Source organism: Colias croceus, chromosome 10, assembly GCF_905220415.1.
Source record: "Colias croceus chromosome 10, ilColCroc2.1".
Lineage (NCBI taxonomy): Eukaryota > Metazoa > Arthropoda > Insecta > Lepidoptera > Pieridae > Colias > Colias croceus.
This window is the reverse complement of record NC_059546.1, coordinates 7,614,036-7,636,750: the sequence shown is the minus strand read 5'-3', so window position 1 is coordinate 7,636,750 and position 22,715 is coordinate 7,614,036. Positions and strand designations below refer to the sequence as shown.

Below are 22,715 nucleotides of genomic sequence, written 5' to 3'. Positions count from 1 at the left end.
GCAGTAAAGCCTTACAAGTTACATCTATGTCCAAAACTACCTACTTTTATTTCTTATTGCTGGTAATCACTTTAAATTAACTGAATTTAGATTGTATAAAATTGCACAAATGTCTTGATTTATACCTATTAGTTTAGAAACTATGTAAACATGAATTCGCTTATAAGACTATAAAGTTATTTGCGCTTAAGGCACAATTTATGTAACCTATCCAACCGAAATTCAATATTTGGATAGATTAATGACTAGAGAAACGTGAAATCGAAACCTTGAACTAAATATTATACCAATAATATAAAGGTTATAAAGAAGCCCTATAAGGATGTAGAATTAGCGAAGTTCATATTTTATAATCCAGCTAAATGCAATATGAAGTACGAAAAAACTAGGTATGTTATATTGCATCTACGTAAACAATCAACATCAATTGAAAGAAAATCAGATCTTATAAAAGGTATAATGAAATATAATATGAGAGTGATTAAAATGTACATATTACAGACTTTTTTAAAGAATAGAAAAACATCGATCAAAAGAGCGCCTTACCGGGGCGAAAGACGGGACCCTAAGAATCCCGCCTTTTTTCTATTATGACCGATTTTTTCTATTATGTAAAAATGTATCATTTATGAAGAATTTCAATGCTTTAGAACTAAGTATCAAAATGTATATATACCCTTAAACATGTTCTATCCAGTATTTAGAAGTGTTATGTATGTAGAACAATGTCGCATACCTTTTATGTTACGTCGATACGCGGTAAACTTCACCCGAGATGAAACCGCACAAATCTAATACCAGGCTGGAGTTAATTTTCAACACAACTAATAAATGTGTAGTGAAACGTGTTGAAGTGGCTTTTCTTGTTTAGATGTATTCTTTGATGTATTATATCTGTTTCAGTATTAGAACGTTTGTCTCGACAAAACATTTTGAAGTAACTAATGAATATAAATTAATTATTTTTATAGGTCAAGTATTTGTAAAATCACACCAACGTGTGATCAGTGATATATTGGATATCAGAATAAGAGTAAATTTAAATCAAATAACAAAACATAACCAAAAATACCTAACCTTTACCTAAGAATTAGTGAAAATACTATAATAGTACATTTAGTGTTCTACCAATTACATGCTGGTATATATTAAATAAAAAAAATAAATAAATAAAAATTTTATTTTCAAGAAACAGGTACAGCATTATGTTCAGACCCTGACCTTCGAACTAGTGGTAAACTGTGTTTCGAAGGCCAGTTTCTTCCCAGTCTTTATATCTATATTATATATGTTTCTGCAAACTCACAGTTTTATGTTTAAACAGTAAAAATAGATAAAAGGAAAAACAAATATATATATAGTACCTTTGTTTATACAAAAAAAAGGACAAACTGAAGTTAATATTTCAATTTTAAGAAGTCATTCCCGTTATAAATATTGTGTGCTTGTATCTGTTCGCATATGTGTGTGTGTGTGTGTGTGTGTGTGTGTGTGTGTGTGTTTGCGTGTGTGTATGCGTTTGTGCATGTGTGTGTTTGTGCAGAGCATGTGAGTAAGTTAGTACGTATGACATGTGGGTGGGTGGGTGAATACGTCCTAGTGATTTACCATCATTAATTTTTCTGTTTCTTCGTAATCCATATCTTTTAGCCAATCTTTCGCAACTCGTTTAATTTTATTATGATTTATAACCCTAACGTTGTATTTACTATTTAACAAATTATACAATTTTGTTGATAAGAATTCATATTGATGTTGAGCGAATTTGGATGAGGTTGAGGGTATAGGTAGCCGATTGAGTCTTTTTACCTCTGTATTAGAAAGATCTATCATGCGATGTTTTCTGCGGATGCACTGGTAAATATAAGATTTTCGAACACTAAGAACATTTGATTTGATGTATATATCAGTTGTAGGATGTTTATAATTAAGGTAGAACATAACCTTAAGAACAGCCCTTTGTGCCCTTTCTACAGGTAACATTAGAGTTTTGCAGGCTCCTCCCCAGACAGATATACAATAAGTTAGTATACAGTGGCAAAGAGCATTGTATATACATATTCAGTTCTACTATTAGACAACATGAATTAATCTCTAGCTATCCTATAGAACAAACGCAAACCTCCATAAATACTCCCAAACAAAACATGTACAGAACCATTTAGCATTACAACGACGCATTCTTGGCGAATATTTCCCGAGTCGGTGTTAACAGTTCCGACCGAGTTAGTGAAAAAGTTTTTCTTTAATTTATAGTCTCATTGCTCTGGACTTGTGTTAAACTTTATTTATAACTTTAGGAATCTAAAGACGGGAATCCTACTAAAATAATTAATGTAACAGTAACTTCACGCCTAAACCACTAAACCGATTTTGATTAAATTTAGTGCATAGATAGTTGGAGACGTAAGACAGAACACAGTACCTATAGCTGTTTTTATCCCCCACGGGAAAGAGAACTATGTGGGTTTTTCTTTGAAAACACGGGCGAAGCCGCAGACAGAAAGCTAGTATAAAATAAAAGAGTATGAGAGGTTAAGTCGATGCTTCCGCCATCTTTAATATATGATAACGTCGTGATATAATCCTTGTGTGCCTTCTGTCTACTCAATTTCATGCAATTCGATTTTGTACTCTTGTCTCAAGAGAATAGAATCAGGCAGGCGTGCATAATTCTTATAGCGGGAGCATTTCTTGCACATTACTATTTAGGTACTATAGAGCCAATTTTAAATATGGATTTATAATATTAACCCTTAGCAGGTATCGTGGGTCAAATTTGACCCAGAAGCGAACTTTTTCGGTTATAATTCTTTAAATATTTATGCAACGACTGTGCGCTTCTAAGTATTCTCAGTGCGTCGCTAGCTGCAGCGGGGGGTGGATGTGCAGAACTGTGACTATCTTAGGAGCGGAGGTAAGTAGCTTTCTGGGTCACGTTCGACTCACGACACCAAATGAGTAACTTTTTTCACTGAGTGTAATTACTTACTTTTTTGGTTTTATTGTTTATTTGTACTACATTGGAGGGCTTTTTGAACGACAGACAAATCGAGGAGTCGATGAACGACTTAAGTGATGATTTGGAATTGAAAAATGAAAGAATACCAAATGTAAACCAACTTTGTGACGACGAAATCATCAGCGATTGAGACAATCCCTAATCTGTTAGTTGCTTAGAAGACAGTGTATTTGGAGTAAATTCTGACGACAGTGAAAACGAAGAGGAGATACGAGAATAATAGAAAATATACGAGGAACGAAAATACGAGAGATGAGAGTGAAGAAGATGAGGATGATAGTTGATGATAGAAGTCATTTTGGTTTTGGTTGTCATTTTTTTTATTTTATGCTGATTTCAGAAGCACTTTGTTTTTTTGTTATAATAAAGATATGAGAAGTGCCATAAATATATTTTAGTTAAAGTTTTTCTAACATTTCTATTTTTTTTTATGTTTTAAGTTCACATTAACCAAAAAGTGCCAACAAATAAGGTTATTTTACAAATGCGTGTAAAAGATGATATTTTTTTGTATTCTAAAATTAAATAAAGTTAATTTTATAAAAAAATATATTTTTTTTTCTTATCTAACCATATTTTATACAAATAATAAAAAAATCTACGTTCTACAACAGATTGTTTGGTATGGGTAGAATTTGACCCACGATACCGGTAGTGTTGCCAAAAAAGGCGATACCAGCTAAGGGTTAAGAATGTACGCTAAACTGTGCTTTTTACGTTTTGTTTCTATAAAATTGGTCAAATACGCACTTTACACATTCGTTATAAATTCTGGAAAACAGTGTGATACCTGTCATAATAAGAAAAAAAAGTGCATTGAATATATATTATTTCTTATTTAAATATGAAAGCAATAGATAAAAATTAAAAAGGCTACATACACACTGTCATGGAGGTAAATCAACCATATCGTTTTTTTTTTAGATTCTATCTCTGATAATTTTTAACCGACTTCAAAAAAAGGAGGAGGTTATCAATTCGGCCGGTATGTTTTTTTTTTTGGATAGGCCCAGTAGTTTTTATTTTATGAGCATTTTTGTCTGTATTTGTAAATGTTGCAAGTGCAAGTTTGAAGTCGGTTGTTTTTAACGCAGTTATCACTTGTTAACTTATAAGGTACCTAGATAAGAAAAAAAAAATCTAGCTTATTCTAAATCTATCCAATTCTTTTGTTGTATTGTTTTCATTAATATCTTTAGACCTAATAAATTAAATATAGGAGTGTTCTAATTCAAATAATTGCCTCAAGAACTTAGTTAATTTTCAAGATAATTAACATTTTTCCTTCTTATTCGTGAGACATTGTTGAGTGTTTTCTTTTGAGTAATTGTGTAAATGAATGAGGAGATTAAATTGTATATTACGAGACTTTCTTTCAAACAATTTTATTTTAATTACATGGCTGTTACTTTTATACCGTGTTTTTGCAATTAATTGTGTTCAGGTTAGTGAGAAGTTCTCACTGAGAACTGTTTAATATTTATCATTAACTAGCTGTGCCCCGCGGTTTTACCCGCATTGCTCCGCTCCTGTTGGCCTTAGCGTGATGAAATATATAGCCTTCCTTGATAAATGGGCTATCTAACACTGAAAGAATTTTTCAAATCGGACCAGCAGTTCTCATAGGAACTAGGAAGCATGTTCAAACACACAAACAAACTCTTCAGCTTTATAATAAATATTAATAAGTATAGATTTGTTATTAATTAAACTAAATGGTTTTCATGAGCTTTATCTATTCTGTTAAATTAATAAAAAAAAACAGATAAATATAGCAATCTAGATCCTTCCATTTATCCGCCAAGTTTTATCAACCGGTCTACAGCTGCTGTGGCGAAAAACTAATCGAACAACTTGGAATCTTTCATTTAATATTGTAAGAGCTGATCATTTTAGAACAAGCACAGTCATAAGCAATAAAACGTTGAGGTATTCTTAAGTTTGGATAAACGATTGAACACGGAAAAGCTAATATAATAAGCCCCCAAAAATATATCTCATAATAATTCAAAATATGTAAAATAACTCACTTAAAGCATGTTAATTAAAACTAAAATAAAACGTACAAAAATGGTTTTATTTGGTCCATAAATTTATTCAAAATTAATCGCGTTTTGTTCCTTGAATCACGTTGAAGAGGCGGTAATTCTGAAAAATAAAGACAAATTATAATGTCAAATTAATCATTATTCAAAACCATAACTTTTTATGCACAGCCTTTTGAAATAACATTGAGTAAATAACAAGTATTATTTCATTAAACTACATAACAATGAACTTAAGTTGATCATCAAAAACAGCAAATTAATTCTTCTTTTGAAACTACTGTTAAGCTTTATTTAATTCGTCGTCGTTGGCCTATGTGTTTATAACAGACGCTTTATGCTATGCCTGAGCATTTGTATCCAATTAGTGTATTAAAAATTGTATGGTATACTTACAGCAATCGACCGGTAGGACGCAGTGGCCTAGTTTCTCGTGAAACACGTAGCCTGGCTTGCAGTCACACCCGTTGTAGTGGCAGCCAGAGAGACAGGATTTATTGGTATCCTGGTAGTCAGAACATGAGTTCCCGCAGTGGTTGCTGCAGCCAGAGGTCGCGTTTCTATCCCCACCACATGATGCTGAAATGGAGAAGAATGATTTTGAAATAGTGTACCACTTCTGTAATCCTGGTGGTATTTTTTTGGTCTTTGTACTTTATTGATCTGCATCATGGGGATGGAGAAAATTGTTTATGTGAGAATAGAAATCATATTATAAAATAATTAACTGCGTGGAGTATATTTGTTATAATTAAGATGTAAGTACTATATGTATTGTAACCAATATCTCAGCTTCTAATATTTAGATTATCTTTAGAAAATTTTGAATTCAGCAACTAAACTGCTATCAATTATAACGGGATGATGATACCTACATTTATTTACGGAAGTAACGCAAGCCTTGCCAAAATATTCGCATCTCAAACTCAGGAACACAAACTGCAATTGTTTTTGCAAACTATACTCTACCAAGGTAAAAGTACGGAATTAAAAACTTTATCCTCATTACATGGCACGTAACTGAAATGAAACAGAATAAGTACTGTTACATAGCTCCGGTATTCTTTAGCATCGTACTGGGAACAAAGTTTGCCACTAAAATTCTTCTAAACTTACACTTTTATGATACTAAAACAGTGGACCGAGAAATTGCTGAATATAATAGGGTTTAAAGTGCCAAGAAACTTTGGTGAGATACAAAGAGAGCATTGTTTAAAGTAAACGAGTAAATCATAGGTGACAATGTATGTAATATGCATCCCTGTTTGTTTACTTACTATAGAGCTTTTACAGTGTAAATTCCGTACAAATATATAATATAATTACTCAATTCGGGACAAAACTTTAGTAGGTACTTTCATCCGCCAGCATAAGCAATGCCACTATGATCAAGAGCCATAGAAAATATTTATTTTTTCCAACTATAAAATTTGTATATATTTACTACGGTCTACGGTATTTACTACAAATAATGGTATGAACTCCTACATTAAGTAAATATTTAATAGCCAATATTTAATAGTAAATTATTAATAGCCAAATATTTAATAGCCAAAAATTAATAGCGAAAGAACTTACGGCACTCCATTTTCGGTATACACAGGCCGTCTTCATTCCTCACGAAGCCGTCAATACACACGCATCGGGACCTGCACAAGCTGCTGCCGCCACATGGTGAGGGGAATCCCAGCTGATCACAACTCTTGGGTCCGCAGTGGAAACACTCTACTTGCATCTCATTTGAAGGACATATCGATCTTTTGAAAACTGAAAATATGGGCATAGATTATACGCAACATGTCGGGCAAATTCTATTTAGTTTATTTAGGTAGTTTAAAACAATATCTAAATAATTATTCTCAATGTAATGGACAAAACAATACAAAAGTTTATTTAAAAGTTTTCTTATTATTGTTTATCATCCTCATGATGATCTATAAACGAAAGATAAACCTTATTATTGTTTATTACCATCATGATGCCTAATAAACGGTATTATCTATAAAATAATTGATTTTTATCTTTGTATATCTCTCGCTGTCATAACATATGGTTTTGTCATTAGTTCAGGATACATCGCCCATTTTTGCAAGTGACTACTATCAAGCTAATTTTCCGTTTGTAGCTTTATTTTGATGAGACGCCCAATAGTTTCGTGTACGAAAGTCTCGATTGTGGTAGCTAACAGAGATAACAAGGATAAAAAATTTTGATTTGATGGTTCTCAAATATTTATTACTAACTGAATTTTTTTTTTTGTTCAATCTCAAGATAATTACCTAAATTATTCGAAAAAATATTTGTCCTACAAAATCTATGGTTGGTTCAAAGAGTCCCCCTTTCCAAAGTGTATCGATAACGAGGTCATCATAAATGATTACTAACAAGCTGATTTTTTTGTTTTCACTTAGTTAATGTTTATATAATTCAACAGACATATTGTCCTACAAATTGCGTAATAAATATTTGAGAACCATCAAATCAAAAAATTGTATCCTTGTTATCTCTGTTAGCTACCACAATCGAGAGTTTCGTACACGAAATTATTCGGTGTCTCATCAAAATAAAGCTACAAACGGAAAATCAGCTTGATAGTAGTCACTTGCAAAAATGGGCGATGTATCCTGAACTACAAGGGTTTTGTTCACGTTGTTAAAGCTTTTTTATTTTGTCATTACCGACGTCATTTTTTGAGACAGTAATATCTACGTATTCATATAACAATAATCATGATTTAATATTATATTACAATAACAATAAAGCACAAATTACATCGCATTGCAGGAATAACTTCAACAGAATGCAGAATTGTACCGCGATCCGTGCATACGTGCCATTCGCACATATCCACCTTTCTGGAATTATCTGCTTAGCTTGCTTTAACAAACTACATAAACCCCGTGGCTTCTCTTATGTGAAATAAACGACGCTGTGTAATGCAAAACAAGTTCGTTTCACACTAGGTCCGAAAGTAGTATTTAATAGAGAAGAAATAAAATTTAAAATTGTTCAACATGAAAATATGCTGTTGTTGCTCTACCTTAGCAGTTAGAAATTATTATGTACCGATTCACGAGTCTGTACTCTGGAATGGACTGTATCCTATACAGTATGCAAGATTTTATCTCAAAAAAAAAGGACAAGAAATTTCTTCTCTCCTAAAATTCATCGATAGAGTAAGCTTATTAAATTTTTATATAACAGAAAAAATTATGAACACTTACATACATATTATTACCTAATGAAATCTTTTGCTAGTATTTATATTATAATCACGTGAAAACAAAATAAAATAGGTAAAAATCCCTCCAGCTTCAGAAAGAAAAATCATATATTAATTCCTTCCAAACTTATAAAGTTTATTTTTCTTATCGAAACTTGGGGCTATTTTAACAAAAAACACAAATGTTTAACGTGAACAAAGTTTGCACATGGGTACAGCGAACCTATTTTACTGCAAATATTTTCATGAAGTCTCAGCAAACTGTTACCTAAGTGTGAATATTTGAGGAACACGCTTTATTTCTGAATAAAAGATGGCGTAATATTATTTAAGCTCTTACTAAATAGATTTAATAATGAGTTGTGCCTCTAAAATAAGAAAATGAATTTTAAATTTAAAAAGTAACGAATAGTACAGGAGCTAGCAACGTTAAAAAAAAAGTCATTTTAGTATAGTTGGGTTTTTGATATACTGTTTCTCTTGATATTTCGGTTAGAGTCCGGGCTGTCTGGCTGGCCGCAGTGGTTGCGTTTAATAGTGCGCATCTTATCTGCACAGGAAAATATCCTTAATTTAAAGTCATTTTTTAACGCGTAATTTTTAATCGTTTGCCTTTAGATAGATCCATCAGACATAATTTTTTTATTGCAAGACGTTTTTTTCGTTGTAAAATAGGTGCCATACGCAATTTTTATTTCAAAATAACTAAAATGTCATCGAAATAAGTGAAATTACATCAACATGAGTCCGCTTAAAAGGTAAGTAATAACTTTATTATTTATATTATATTATCCTTTTTTAATACTTATATTGAATAATTAGTAAACTAATATTTTTAATAGATGGTTTCATATTTATTACACTTTTGGGTATAAATATGAATTTGATGATATTTGTATTTTCTAGTGCTTGATTTTACGCGAGTATTATACATTTTGAAATTAAAGACTTGGGAAAATAATACAATGAATAAATCGCGTTTAAAATCCGTTAAAAAGTCTTTAATTTCTTGATGAAATTTGGTTTTTATCAAGTTTACATTAACGTCCTATTTGAGGTTCGTTGGGAAAAAGGAGGCGATATGGTAGATTGTTGCAATAAAACTGTAAATAGTAAATGAATATTATATATAGTATAAGTAACACAGTGATTACTTATCCTTCACTGGGACTCATGTTGATGGAATTTCACTTATTTCGATGATATTTTAATTATTTTGAAATAAAAATTGCGTCTGGCACCTATTTAACAACGAAAAAAACGTCTTGCAATAAAAAATGTATGTCTAATGGATCTATCTAAAGGCAAACGATTAAAAATTACGCGTTAAAAAATGACTTTAAATTAAGGATATTTTCCTGTGCAGATAAGATGCGCACTATTAAACGCAACCACTGCGGCCAGCCAGACAGCCCGGACTCTAACCGAAATAGCAAGAGGAACAGCATATCAAAGAACCAACTATACTAAAATGCTCACTTGTCAACGTTGCTACCTCCTAGAATAGAAGTAAAATCAATAAATTTGCCATGGTTGTCAAACTCAATAAATATATATTTATCCTTATAATCAATCATATTATACAAACCTTACAAACCATCTCAAATCAAAGCAATATATTTCTATTTCTTACTTAAAATAAATTACTATTTAATTACACATAAACAATACATATAATAAAAACACCTATATTTCCAATCCCATTCTTTAAAAAAAAACAAATTTACAAACCTGCACAATACACAACGCTACAGCACCAGCAAATAACAATAACACTTATCAATTTATGTCCCATAATTTCAGTAACTAATATAATTACAATATATCACTGCACTACAAACAGCATTGAAATCTCAATACCAACTAGAAGGAAGCCATCACTTGCTAAAAATGTCACACCTTAAAATTTGCATTAGACAAGGTAACGCTATTTTCCTTTAAACACATTCTAGATTCTTCTACAAGCGGATATTTAAATATTGATCTGGGAAAACATTTGCTCCCAGAGTCCTTGTGAGTATCCTACTACTATTACTTATAAAGGCGAAAGTTTGTAAGTATGGATGTATGGATGTTTGTTACTCTTTCACGTAAAAACTACTGAACCGATTACAATGAAATTTAGCACACATATAGAGGGTAACTTGGATTAACACATAGGATAGGTTTTATCTCGGAAATCCCACGGGAACGGGAACTATACGGGTTTTTCTTTGAAAACGCGGGCGAAGCCGCGGGCGGAAAGCTAGTCATAAATATAATGCTTGCTTATTAATAAACATTATATAATTTAATTAATCCTGTGGATAACATATTTTACAAGAAAACCGATAAAAGTATTGTACCGAACCACAAAAAGTATAAAATTTCGGTACATATTCTTGTAAATTTTTGTAAGCCCACAATTAACTACGTAATTTATGTATGTAAGTCTTTCTTATTTGTTTAAGTCATATTGAAATCATTGCCGTGAAATCTTGCATACATTAGCCATTTTTTTTGGAATTAGGCTTATTCTATACAAAATGTTAAAAATTAGACTTATTCTATTTAAATTAGACGAGGAAATAACCTTGCTGTCTAGAGTCAATTATTACCCACGCTTCATCAATTGTATATCATCATAAACCAAAGTTGATTATTACAAAAATAATCATATTTAACGTGATAATTCTCCGTAGAAGCTACAATAGTATTGTCATATTTTTAAGGGTAGGAGAGGCTATAAAACTCCACTAATAAAACATATTATGTAGGTACTCTCTATTTACTCTCTAACCTTGTTACTATTTGTTAAAAAATGTTTTTAACACCAATAAAATCGTTATCAAAAGAAGACACGACGGAGTAAGATGTTAAAGTGTTACACAGCCTAATTAATAGGACAAAGTGAGCTACCAACATTACCCAATTAATTTTAATAGACAAGTACTGTCACACAAATAACTAGTATAAAGTGACAATACTCGAGTTTACCTCATTAGTGCTATTTATTTTATCGACGTAACTAGTGAGCCAATTAGTCCTTTTCATTAAGAGAAAACTTAGTCACGATATAAATAAATACCTAACTGAACTAATTACTTTGTCATTGAAGTGAGCAGAATTGTGTAATTTTGTTTAAATTTATAATATGATTTATTTTAATGCCTATTAATATTAGGGTCTAGGGACCTAGTTAATTTTTGTATTTAACGACATTGAGGATTTAATTTTTGATAATATACTGTATGACACTTTAAATAAACTCGCACTGTGAAAAAATATTATCAAAGAGACATTTCCTATTCTAAACTATATGAGTATAAAAACAATTTACTGTGAAATTTCTTTAAGTAATAACTCCAAAATAAAATAAAAAAGTTTATCCTATAAGCTTATAGGTACATCCATCGTAAACAATCAGAGGTTTTTTAGAACCTACACTATAATATTATTATCAATTTTCCTCTTAAGGTTTGCTTTTCCTTATCGTCTATCAAGTGTTGAACGGGAAAGAATCTGTTTAATTGTCAGGAAGGTTTAAATTAAACATAATATGAATATATTTTTATCAGTTTGTCCGTCTGTGACATCGTAAACACTAAACGTTTATTGGTTCAATAAGTTAATTTCATCTTTCATTATCATTGGTAAAAAGATTACCATGAATATATTCACTTATATTTAGTCTGATCAATTACAGTCCCTTGGATTGACATCTCCGGTTGTGTGGTCGATGTCTCCTACACACAACGCTTCATCAATAAAAAATCTATATAACCTGTAAAGCATATGTTCCTTGACAGTTTCCAGAGTGCTTCTTTTCAAATCGAACACAATAAAGTCAATTTAAAAAAAAATATTAGCAGTGTTCCGATTCGGTAAATCCTGTAAAGTTGTAGGTAATACTCAAAATACGGTGCTTTGCTTCGGCTCCTTCCAATTTTCCGTAGTTGTTTCTGTTTTCTTTCAACCTCCAACGGATTTCGTTTCAAATCCTCTTATTCTATTTACTTGTTCCTACGTTCGATTTAAACCTCGGCTTTGTTTGTTTGGGAAATTAATACAGTTTTGCGTTATTTGTTTGCGTAGTTTTTTATTGGTTTCTTCGAATAATGGTGAAGACACTTTTAGGTTGTTTTAGCTTCTAGTAATTTATTGTGTTTCCATATAGACAGTTTAGTCTGCAACTTCTGGAAAAGACAATGGAAAGATTTTTTTTTGTTGTTACTTTATTATGTTTGCTTTGATATGCGGGTTTGATTGATAAACAGTATTATTTATATCATAATCTATTATAATATTATCATAGTCGCATTATATTATCTGTGCATAATATATTTATTTATTTGTATATATGGGTGCTTTTCCACCAATAATGTACGAGGATATGTAGCGAGGAACGTGTTTGTAATAACTAATAGTATCGCTTCAAACGCTAAACGCTTCCAACTTCAAATTAAATGTAACGATATCATTAGTTATTTACAAAAATATTCCTCGCTAAATATCCTCGCACATTATATTTTGTGGAAAAGCTTAATAAGCGTGAATTTTTAAATATTAACTACCTATGAAAAACAAGAGTGCTATAATTATTTTAACACTCACTTTGTACGCTGGAAGCTAGGTTTGACTGACCTTTACCTTACTCTGGTGACCTACACGCTCGTTTACCGTATGATGACCTTTAGTCAAACAAAATCATTTGGAAATAGCATCTGTTTTCTGTAATCACTATGACTTGCAGTTAATTTCAATAAATATGGAATTAAAAAAAAGGAAAAAAAAAGTTTCAGGAGCTGACAATAGATTTTGTTGTTGATTACAATAAAATTACATACATAGGTATACTACTGTATAGAAGGCGAAATATATATTTTTCCTGTATCTACATAATATTATGGTTGTTATAATCTGTTCAGTAGTTTATATAATTTAACCAATTTTCGGATAAGTAACATTAATACGCCGTAATTACAAATACTCCATATATTGATATTAATTAACGCGGTTTTAGTGAATTCATATCACACAAAGCGAACATCAGATGAATCCGATTTAATTTGTACTTGTGCGGATAAAAGAGCTTTAAATTTGTGGATAATTGACCGCCCCACGTACAGTGTGGATACATTAAACAATTTGACATGGAATTGAGGGTAAGGTTGGCAAATAAAGCAATCAGTGACTTTGCCAGATGGAATCCTTACTTACCGCACGTCAGAGCGTTGTTGCTTTGTTTGACGGTGTACCTCGTAGTCGGTAGTACAATACAATTAAATTTTTAAATTTATGGCAGTAGTGCGTTGCCACAATTTTGCCAATATAGTGAATGGGTTGGGTTGGTACTAGAATAGAATTTATTGTAAAAGTGCGGCGTTAGGTTAGCGCTCTGACGCAGGATAAGTACGCGTTCTATCTCTCAAAGTTAACTAGCTTTAACTACAGAGAATCTATCGATAAATATTATTAATACACATAAAAAACGCAAGGACATTGTAAGTTTCCACAATACTAATTAGTTTAAAATTTAACTTGCATTGAATATTATTATTTATTTTTATGTCAGTATGTCAGACTCTAATAATGATAGTTTTGTCTCAGCGTTATCGTCCAATTCAAGCACTTGCAGTACGAATGATAGCTTCCAAAGTGTATCGCACCCTTCTCTACAATCTTTACTCATAAACAACTTCACCGATTTTTCCAAAAATTTCAATGTCGTTCATATAAACGCACAAAGTATCCCAGCGCATTATCCAGATCTTTTACTATCCTTTGAATCCAATCCCAATATCCATACAATACTGATATCCGAATCCTGGTTAAAGCCCACACTCCCATCTTCCTGCTACTCCATACCCGGCTTTCGACTAATACGCAACGACCGTATTGGAAGAACGGGTGGTGGTGTAGCAATCTACCTGCGTTCCCATATTCCTTTCTCAATTATTAGTTCTTCCTGTCAACCCCCTCCTCCTGATGCTCCTGAGCATCTCCTTGTCGAGATATCCCTTTCTCACACCAAAATGCTCTTAGGAGTATTTTATAGTCCTTCGATGCATGTGGACTACTTTGCGTCATTTGATCAATTGCTGGAGAATTTTGTACCATCCTATGACCACATAATACTTATGGGTGATTTTAATACTTGCCTGGTTAAAGATGATTCGCGTGCTAAAAGGTTTGTCTCAATTGTTGATTCTTTTAATCTCCACATACTGCCTCTTGATCCTACTCATTACTTCCCAAACAGTTCTCCCTCTCTATTAGACTTAATCCTTGTTTCAAATCCTACCCTTGTCTGTAAACATGGTCAATATCCTGCGGAAGCTTTCTCATACCATGATCTCCTCTTCCTATCCTATAAACTGCGTGCCCCTAAAGTAAAACCTCAAATCCTGTTGCAGAGAAATTTTGCTGGAATGGATCTTGATAGATTGAATCAGGATGCGTGCAGGATTGACTGGAGTCTTGTGTACGATGCAAGTGACGTAAATGAGATGGTAAATGTGTTTAATTCTTTACTGGTGAATTTATATGACCAACATGCTCCTGTCAAACGGGTAAAAGTTAAACACTTACCAGCTCCATGGCTAACTGACGACATTAAATCGATAATAAATTCTAAAAATAGGGCCAAAGCAAAATTAAGATCAAACAACTCTCCTGCTAACCGGGACAAATACAATAAGATTCGGAATCACTGCAATACACTATGTAGAGATGCTCAGCGGCGTCATATCTTTAATTCAGTCGAGGACGGCGACACGGCCAAGGTTTGGAAATTTCTAAAATCCTTAGGAGTTGGTAAACAACAGCAGCCTTCTCTTCCAAATAACATCAATATCGATCAAATGAACCAACATTTCACAAAAAATCTTGTTAACTTCGATTCAAATCATAAATCACAAACTTTAAATAATCTTTCTAGTTATCCAACTCTTAATTATCAACCGTTCCATTTCAGGCAATTCTCCGATTGTGATGTTAAGAAGAGCATTTCATCGATTTCTTCTAAAGCCGTTGGTGGTGATAGTATTAGCCGTAGTATGATCCTTCCTATTATTGATATCCTTACACCTGTAATAATTTTCATATTTAACTCTTCCATCTCCTCTGGCATATTTCCGGATGCCTGGAAAAATGCAGACGTTCTACCGCTACCTAAAAAAATCCATCCTGCATCCTTTTCCGATTATCGTCCAATCTCCATCCTCCCTTTCTTATCCAAAGCACTTGAACGTTTAGTCCACGAACAGTTAACCCGTTTCCTCAACAAAAACTCCATCTTAAATCCTTGTCAATCTGGCTTCCGTCCTGGACATAGTACGGCTACTGCACTCACTAAGATCACGGACGATATACGAGCAGGAATTGATGACAAGCAGCTCACTATTCTTACCTTACTGGATTTCAGTAACGCGTTCAACACTGTAGACTTTGATATCCTAGTGAGCTTGCTTCGCTCCATTTACATATCTCCAACGGTGATTGCGTGGTTTCAAAGTTACTTGCTGGGGCGTCAGCAACGAATCAAAGTTGATAGCACTTTCTCAACTTGGTCAAGCATCACTGCTGGCGTTCCACAAGGTGGCGTCCTTTCTCCTCTCCTCTTTTCCATATTTATTAATAATATCACTGTTTCCCTTACTTCGCTCTCACATATGTATGCAGATGATCTCCAAATCTATACTCGTTCAACTCTCGAAGATTTACCATCTGCTATTCGATTGATGAATAAGGATCTTGCCTCGATAGTAGCTTGGAGTAGATCATACGGTTTGGGAGTCAATCCATCAAAGACTCAATCTATTATCATCGGGAGTCCCAGTTTCATTTCGAGGATTGACTGGTCAACTCTTCCTCCTATAACTGTAGATAACACAATTATACCGGTAAGTGATTCGGTTAAAAATCTTGGTGTTATGTTTGATCGCACTTTATCCTGGCACAAACAAATTAACGAACTGAGTAAGAAGGTTTTTGCTGCATCACATTCGTTAAGACGTATTCGGAATTTCTTACCCATTCCAACAAAAATTTCTCTTGCACAGTCCCTCCTCCTTCCCATCCTCGATTATTCCGACATTTGCTATCCTGACCTTACTGAATTGCAATTGGACAAACTCGAACGGCTGCAAAATGTTTGTATAAGATTCGTATTTGGCCTCCGCAAGTATGATCACGTCACAGAATACCGTATGAGGCTCAAGTGGTTACCCATACGCCTACGTCGTAACATGCATATACTTACATCTTTGTACAAAATCCTTTTCTATCCTCAAGCCCCTGTCTACCTTAAAGAAAAATTTGAATTCCGTTCGAATGTTGATTTAAATTTGCGCTGCACTGGCAATTTGCTATTAAAAATTCCTCCCCATAAAACTAAATTCTACCACAAATCCTTCCATATACAGTCGATACTTCTTTGGAATGCTCTGCCAATTGAAATCAGACGTGCGAAATCGCTGAACATATTTAAAAATTTAGTTTTCAACCATTTCTTCTCCCAGATAAATTGTTAGTATCCTTATTTTTTATTTAATCATTGTTTTATATATATGTATAAATATATATTATGTATATATATTATGTATTGTATGTATTGTATATTATGTGTATATTAATATCTATGTAATGTATAAGTAGGTATTCTTAAATTATATTTATTACATATTATTATGTATTTACATATAATATGAGTAGTTATATGGTTTAAATATAGTGTAATTCTTTTTCATTGCTGCACCACCTATTGTTTTCACCTCTCTTTTATTTTTATAATTAAAAATCCTACCCATAGGTTGCCTGGTAGAAATCGCTTAGTAGCGATAAGGCCGCCTTTTTAGCTTTATAATATATTGTCTGTTTCTTTTTTTTACATGTATTTACTTGGTGCTGAATAAAGTGTATTTATTTATTTATTTATTTATTTATTTATTATTATTGTACCTTTTAAGAACAAAAAAATATATAGAGACACATATTACTGTTTTTATATGTAATTATTATAATTATTTCAGTAATAAAGAAATAATAGTATTAAAATAATGATTTCGTTTATTTTGCCAACCGTACTGATTGTCAAAAGCATTGTCACGGTGTATCTCTCTTAATTTGTGTCATACAATTATGGTGTACTATTGGATTTTTATTATATTTAGTTACATTATTTAACCTAGGTTCCTTAATTCTTACATTATGATGAAAGTGGTAACATACCTACAGTATTTCCCATTCTAACAGATATTCTGTAATATCTTACAATGACTTACATCACTACATAGTAGGTATAAAACAAAGTCGCTTTCTCTGCCCCTATGTCCCTTTGTATGCTTAAATCTTTAAAAATACGCAACGGATTTTGTTAATAGATAGAGTGATTCAAGAGGACGGTTTTAGTATATAATTTATTAGGTTTTAGACAAAGCGGGCGAAGCCGCGGGCGGTAAGCTAGTATTTTAAAATAATTGAAATACGAAAACACAAGTAAATACGAACGTAATGAAACAAACAAAACAAATATATAATAGCATTTAATATACAAATTCGGTTAAATGTAATTTAGTGCAAATATTGGAAAGGAAATAAAAAAAATGGTCGATTAATATTTTTTAAATATCAATTATGTAACCTTGAACTGCTTGAACTTGTACAATGTCTTTATTGTTCACAAATAAAACGGTGCAAGTGAATACAAAATATTTTTTTTTATTATGTTTTTAATTTTAATCTGAATCTGAATTCTTTTGATGTATACTTCAGGTGTAGGTATGTCTGAAACGTCTGAAAAATAAAATACGGGCATTTAAAAAAACATATTAGGTCATTTTAATTTTTAATAAAATATAGCAATAAGGACAGTTAATAAATCTGAAAACTCAAATAAGAATATAACCAAAATTTGAAAAATCTTATCATCAGTATCTCCTAACCCATAAGATATTCTTCTTGCAAATTTTTCAACCTAATAACTTTACCTCTAGCAATTCTCTTCTAAAACGCAGTCCCCACTATCGTTTCTATAGTACCCCTGTTCACAGGCACATTGTGGTTCACAGCCCGAACTATAACATTCTCTCTCTACACCTATATCACGGCAGCTATCCGAGAAGCATGGTGCTGGACAGGGGTACCACACTTCGTGGGGCCTTGTACAGGTCACTGGAGCTGTTGGAAATATATTATAATATTATTTTTTTTATTAAAGTCAATGATTACAAGTCAATCTGTAATTTATACGCTTCTATCGATATGAAAGTACGGATGTTTGGAATGCGATCATGCATGTCGATTTGAGTTATTCATTATTATACTACGTACCATGGGTACGATACAATGGAAAAGTTCAAATTAAGGCTGGTTGCAGAGCTTGACCGACCGTCAGTGCGTACCGTCGGTCCTGACATGACGATACGCATCAAGAATTGTATGACTATGACACTAATGCGCATGACAATACGCGTGCGTATGGTCGGTCTAGCTATGAAAGGTTTTATGAATTTCCATACATATGACAAGCGTGACTGACGTACGCACTGATGGTCGGTCAAGCTCTGCAACCAGCCTAAATAAATCCAGCATAAGATTATTATCTTTGCATGGATTATTGTAAATTGATTATATCGGATAATAAATTAGGGAACAAACATATTTTACTTCGTGACCATCGAGACTTCTAAATATTCTGGCAGATTGAAATACTAGTTTATCATTACATTAAAAAACCTTTTGCGAGAGGTTTTATAGTTGAAAAGAGTAGCACCGAGCGTGTTTTTTGATTTCTTAAAAAACTGCAAACTGTATACTATTTAATGAGGCCGCTTTCACAATACTTCCCTCTTATAAACGGTTGGGTAATAAAATAATTTTCCTAGAGTTGTTAGCTAAAGCATAGTTTGGAAGTTTAATTTAAACGCTTTACAACAGCTAAGTCAATATCTCGGTCCAGTGAGAGTAACTTTGCTGTAATGCGCTTCGAATATTACTGCCACTAACCGTTTAACGGTCGGTAATTTAATTAATGATATATTTTATTGGTCTGCTGTATAATATTCACCTTGACTTCGCAAACGCTTACCAAATGCATATGATTTTTGGCCATAGAGTTTATTCTCAGATCAAAGGAAACCAATTAAATTTTCGAGCAAATGTAGGTACTTTTATTTCTGACATTTAAAAACAGTGCCATATAACATGTATTATTTAGATATCAGTGTAAAATATAAAAATAATAATAATATAATATCTAATATCTATAGTTAAAGATTAACTAAATATTATATTCTCGAGCTAAGAAATAAAAATTTCAAGCAAGTAATTTTAAGTAGCTATAAGCATTATTTTTCTAAATTTTCTTAATCAGATTTGATACTAGGTATTATGAAAACAGCCTAGAATCTAGTACGTCTTGTTATAATAAACACGATAAGAACTTACGACATTCTGATGCCAAAATGCACCTATTATCGTCAACGCTCAGTCTCTTATAATTTTCCTGGCAAGCGCAACCGGGCGGACAAGGTTTTGGTAGACTGCATGCTATTATCCCCCTTCCATCATCAGTGGGACAGTAGTTCGTTAGACATCCAGCATTACAATACACGTATGTTTCATTCTGACGACAGCTATTGGTCCCTGAAAAGAATTTTTGTTTTGTTTAGTTTTTCCAGAGCATTGTGTAGTGAATTTGAAAATTGCTGATAGTCTTTTATTCTTTCGCAAAATATTGTCAATCTATTAATGATATACAAAGGAATGGAGATTCCGCTACCTAATTAATGGACTACCCCAGGAGGGTACCAGCACCAATGGTATCATATAGGTACATTGTATTAACCCAAAAACTTTTAAATTTATTTCTAGTTTTAATATTTTTCTCATACCTTCAGTTTCGTTTTCAGGAGTGTCTGAGATATCAACGTATGTATTATCTGTATTGCTTGCTGAGCTCTGAGAATTGGTAACTGAAGAAAAAGAACTGCTAGATGAAGAGGAGGCTACGCTGGATTCACAATAAGACTCCTCACCAACCGACGATTGATCCTGATCTGCAATGTCTTAGATAATTGAAATATATCATAAAAAATAGTAACTGAAGAAGAAATAGATGAATTAAATGTTTCACAACAGCAATGAGTATTCTGTATCTCTGCAATTCCTATCTCCAAACACAAAAATCATATTGTAAATACATCCGTAGCAACGTGAAAGAAAGACAAACAAACAAACATATTTTCGCGTTTATAATATCATTGAGAATGCTACCTAATGCCTTTAATGATTAATCTATTTAAAATAACTACATACTTTTCGGACAGTTTTCCTTCAAAATGCAATTGCTATCAGCATCTTTGAGATATCCATCTATACAATTACACCCTCGACGGCACGGACCAGGTATACATGGTCTGTTAGTAGATACTAACAAAGAGGCACAAGTTTGCGGAGGACACTGCTTTGTACACACTGCAGGTGTCGCATTTTCACCACAATCGGGAAGAGCTTAAAGGAAATACAGAGTTTTAGTCAATTCTTGTGTGATTTGTTAATTAGTACGTAGGTACATTAACTTGGGAACTTTTTCGTTCTCATAAGATAGTACATATAGCCTAAAGGATGGATGATAGGGCAGTATAAGTTAGGCTGGTAAGACTAAAGCCCAGTAAAACATAATATAACATATAATATGATATGTTGTTTCTGGTAAGATACTCGTCTATCAGAATATTCCGATTTTGTTAAATTATGGCGTATTAACTTGATTTAACTGCTATTACAACACAGTGCAAACAATGAATTCCTTACCTTTAGGACATGAATCTTTCGCCACACATAAACCATCAGAATTCCTCAGATAACCGTCTATACAATTGCAACCAGGTTGGCAGGGGCCGGGTTTGCAGGCTAATTTCTTAGGATCATAGTCACACCTTTGCGGGGGACAGGTCTGTTTGCAATCCGATTGTATTTCATTCTCTCCACATGGTTGTGGTGCTAAATTGGGAGTGTAATAATTTAGTAGTGCACGATTCAAAGCTTTTTGTTTCAACATTTAGTTTATGTTTAGTAGTAATTTAAATACACATTAATGCTTATAGACGTATATCATAAACTAACTGTAACGACGTGTTACGTCTATGGTTTCATTACTTAAGTTTTCTTTGAAAAATTCGTGCTCTTCTTTGAAAATAAAAACATAAAGATCATTAAATTTAGTATAGGTACATTATAACGATGAATATAATATTTGATTCGTGGTTTTTAAAAGGATTAATGTTTTGATTCTACAACACAATATTATTATGTATCAAATCTTTACCTTTTTACGTGAAAACAACTTTATTGCACCAAAAACTTAATTTAAGAAACAACAATTATTTGCAATGGGTGGTCTTATTGCTTATTAGCTACCTATTCATTCAGGCAAGTCGCTTTCTCTGTCCCTAAATCCCTATGTACAATAGTATGTACAATAGGTAGAGTCTTTCTAAAGGAAGGTTTTAGTGTATAATTTATTAGGTTTTATACAAAGAGGGCAAAGCCGCGGGCGGAAAGCTAGTACAAGATAAGATTTATGTAATCAACAGATACTTACGTGGTGGACAATCATCATTCTTAATGCAGACACCATTTCCATCTCTAAGATAGTTCTCAATACAGTTGCAACCAGGTTCGCAGGCTGGAGGCGGGTCACAGGTGTACTCCGTGTAGGAGATGTTACAAGATTGCGGCGGGCATATCTGCCGACAGTCTACGTATATCTCGTTTGATCCGCATGTGAATGCTAGAATCAAATATTCTATTTGTGTTGACATGAAATGGATGTTCATCATACCATGGACCAATATACTCATGATCATAAAGGAACATATTTTTGTAAAATATTAATCGGTAGATTGTTTGAAATAAATACCTATCTACGCAATTTGTCTGCTTGCGAAATTGTGCATACCTACCTCATTAACAATGGTGGCTTGTAGGTACACAACAAAACAAAACAATATAGGTACAGAAGCTGGAACATAGGTATATGAAAATTTAACTTTATAATAACGACGGACATTCAGTTAATGAGCAATAAAATTAAATTTAGGTACACATGTTAACATACTTAAATATAAACCATTAAAAGAATACACATCAATAATAATGTATTAATCGTTTATTCTTTCACGATTAACATTAATTTTAATATGTAAATAATGTTTTATTTACATATTAATAAATATAAAAAATATGGACACACCTGTGCTCACAAAATTGAATGACGCACCAAAAACAAATATAACTAGAAACACGATCATTCTACTACCAGACACTGTTATATCTGTTTAATATTCATAAAATAATCGCTTATATTACGCCTTAACAATAAAATTATTTGAAAATAATACAAAAACAGCCGTAACCAATCCTAAACGGGTTTGGTGTTAAT

General features: G+C 32.6%; 2 protein-coding genes and 1 long non-coding RNA gene across 5 annotated transcripts; 1 reads left to right on the top strand and 2 right to left on the bottom strand.

Moving 5' to 3' along the window:
* The first annotated feature begins 2,749 nt into the window (after positions 1–2,749).
* On the top strand, positions 2,750–3,715 carry LOC123695102. Its single transcript, XR_006751895.1, has 2 exons — positions 2,750–2,917; positions 3,047–3,715. It is a non-coding gene; the product is annotated as an uncharacterized LOC123695102 (long non-coding RNA).
* Positions 3,716–5,080: 1,365 nt separating this feature from the next.
* On the bottom strand, positions 5,081–10,238 carry LOC123695100 (venom serine protease inhibitor-like). Its single transcript, XM_045640820.1, has 4 exons — positions 10,022–10,238; positions 6,646–6,834; positions 5,464–5,646; positions 5,081–5,170 (listed from the first exon to the last, which is right to left on the bottom strand). Coding segments are annotated over exons 1-4 (438 nt in total). The 5' UTR covers positions 10,086–10,238; the 3' UTR covers positions 5,081–5,168.
* A 7,797-nt stretch (positions 10,239–18,035) lies between these two features.
* On the bottom strand, positions 18,036–22,623 carry LOC123695098 (SCO-spondin-like). Of its 3 annotated transcripts, none has more exons than XM_045640817.1 (8): positions 22,527–22,623; positions 21,876–22,064; positions 21,086–21,274; positions 20,588–20,782; positions 20,164–20,337; positions 19,718–19,915; positions 18,259–18,448; positions 18,036–18,064 (listed from the first exon to the last, which is right to left on the bottom strand). In XM_045640817.1, the coding sequence occupies exons 1-7, from the start codon at positions 22,582–22,584 to the stop codon at positions 18,261–18,263; spliced, it is 1,191 nt and encodes a 396-aa protein (XP_045496773.1). In that variant the 5' UTR covers positions 22,585–22,623; the 3' UTR covers positions 18,036–18,064; positions 18,259–18,260. The 3 variants fall into 3 exon arrangements, with proteins under 3 accessions (XP_045496773.1, XP_045496774.1, XP_045496775.1); XM_045640818.1 differs by having other exon boundaries at positions 20,164–20,328; XM_045640819.1 differs by lacking the exon at positions 21,086–21,274.
* Positions 22,624–22,715: the final 92 nt, after the last annotated feature.

Excerpts from the sequence above, each read along its gene's own strand:
- LOC123695098 (XM_045640817.1), bottom strand. The coding sequence starts at position 22,584 with ATGATCGTGTTTCTAGTTATATTTGTTTTTGGTGCGTCATTCAATTTT. Across the intron at positions 20,783-21,085 it reads GAAAGATTCATGTCCTAAAG|CTCTTCCCGATTGTGGTGAA; the intron begins GTAAGGAATTCA and ends ATTTCCTTTAAG. Across the intron at positions 20,338-20,587 it reads GAAGGAAAACTGTCCGAAAA|ACATTGCAGATCAGGATCAA; the intron begins GTATGTAGTTAT and ends CAATTATCTAAG.
- LOC123695100 (XM_045640820.1), bottom strand. The coding sequence starts at position 10,085 with ATGGGACATAAATTGATAAGTGTTATTGTTATTTGCTGGTGCTGTAGC. Across the intron at positions 6,835-10,021 it reads TAGCGTTGTGTATTGTGCAG|TTTTCAAAAGATCGATATGT; the intron begins GTTTGTAAATTT and ends CCATATTTTCAG. Across the intron at positions 5,647-6,645 it reads TATACCGAAAATGGAGTGCC|CATCATGTGGTGGGGATAGA; the intron begins GTAAGTTCTTTC and ends TCTCCATTTCAG.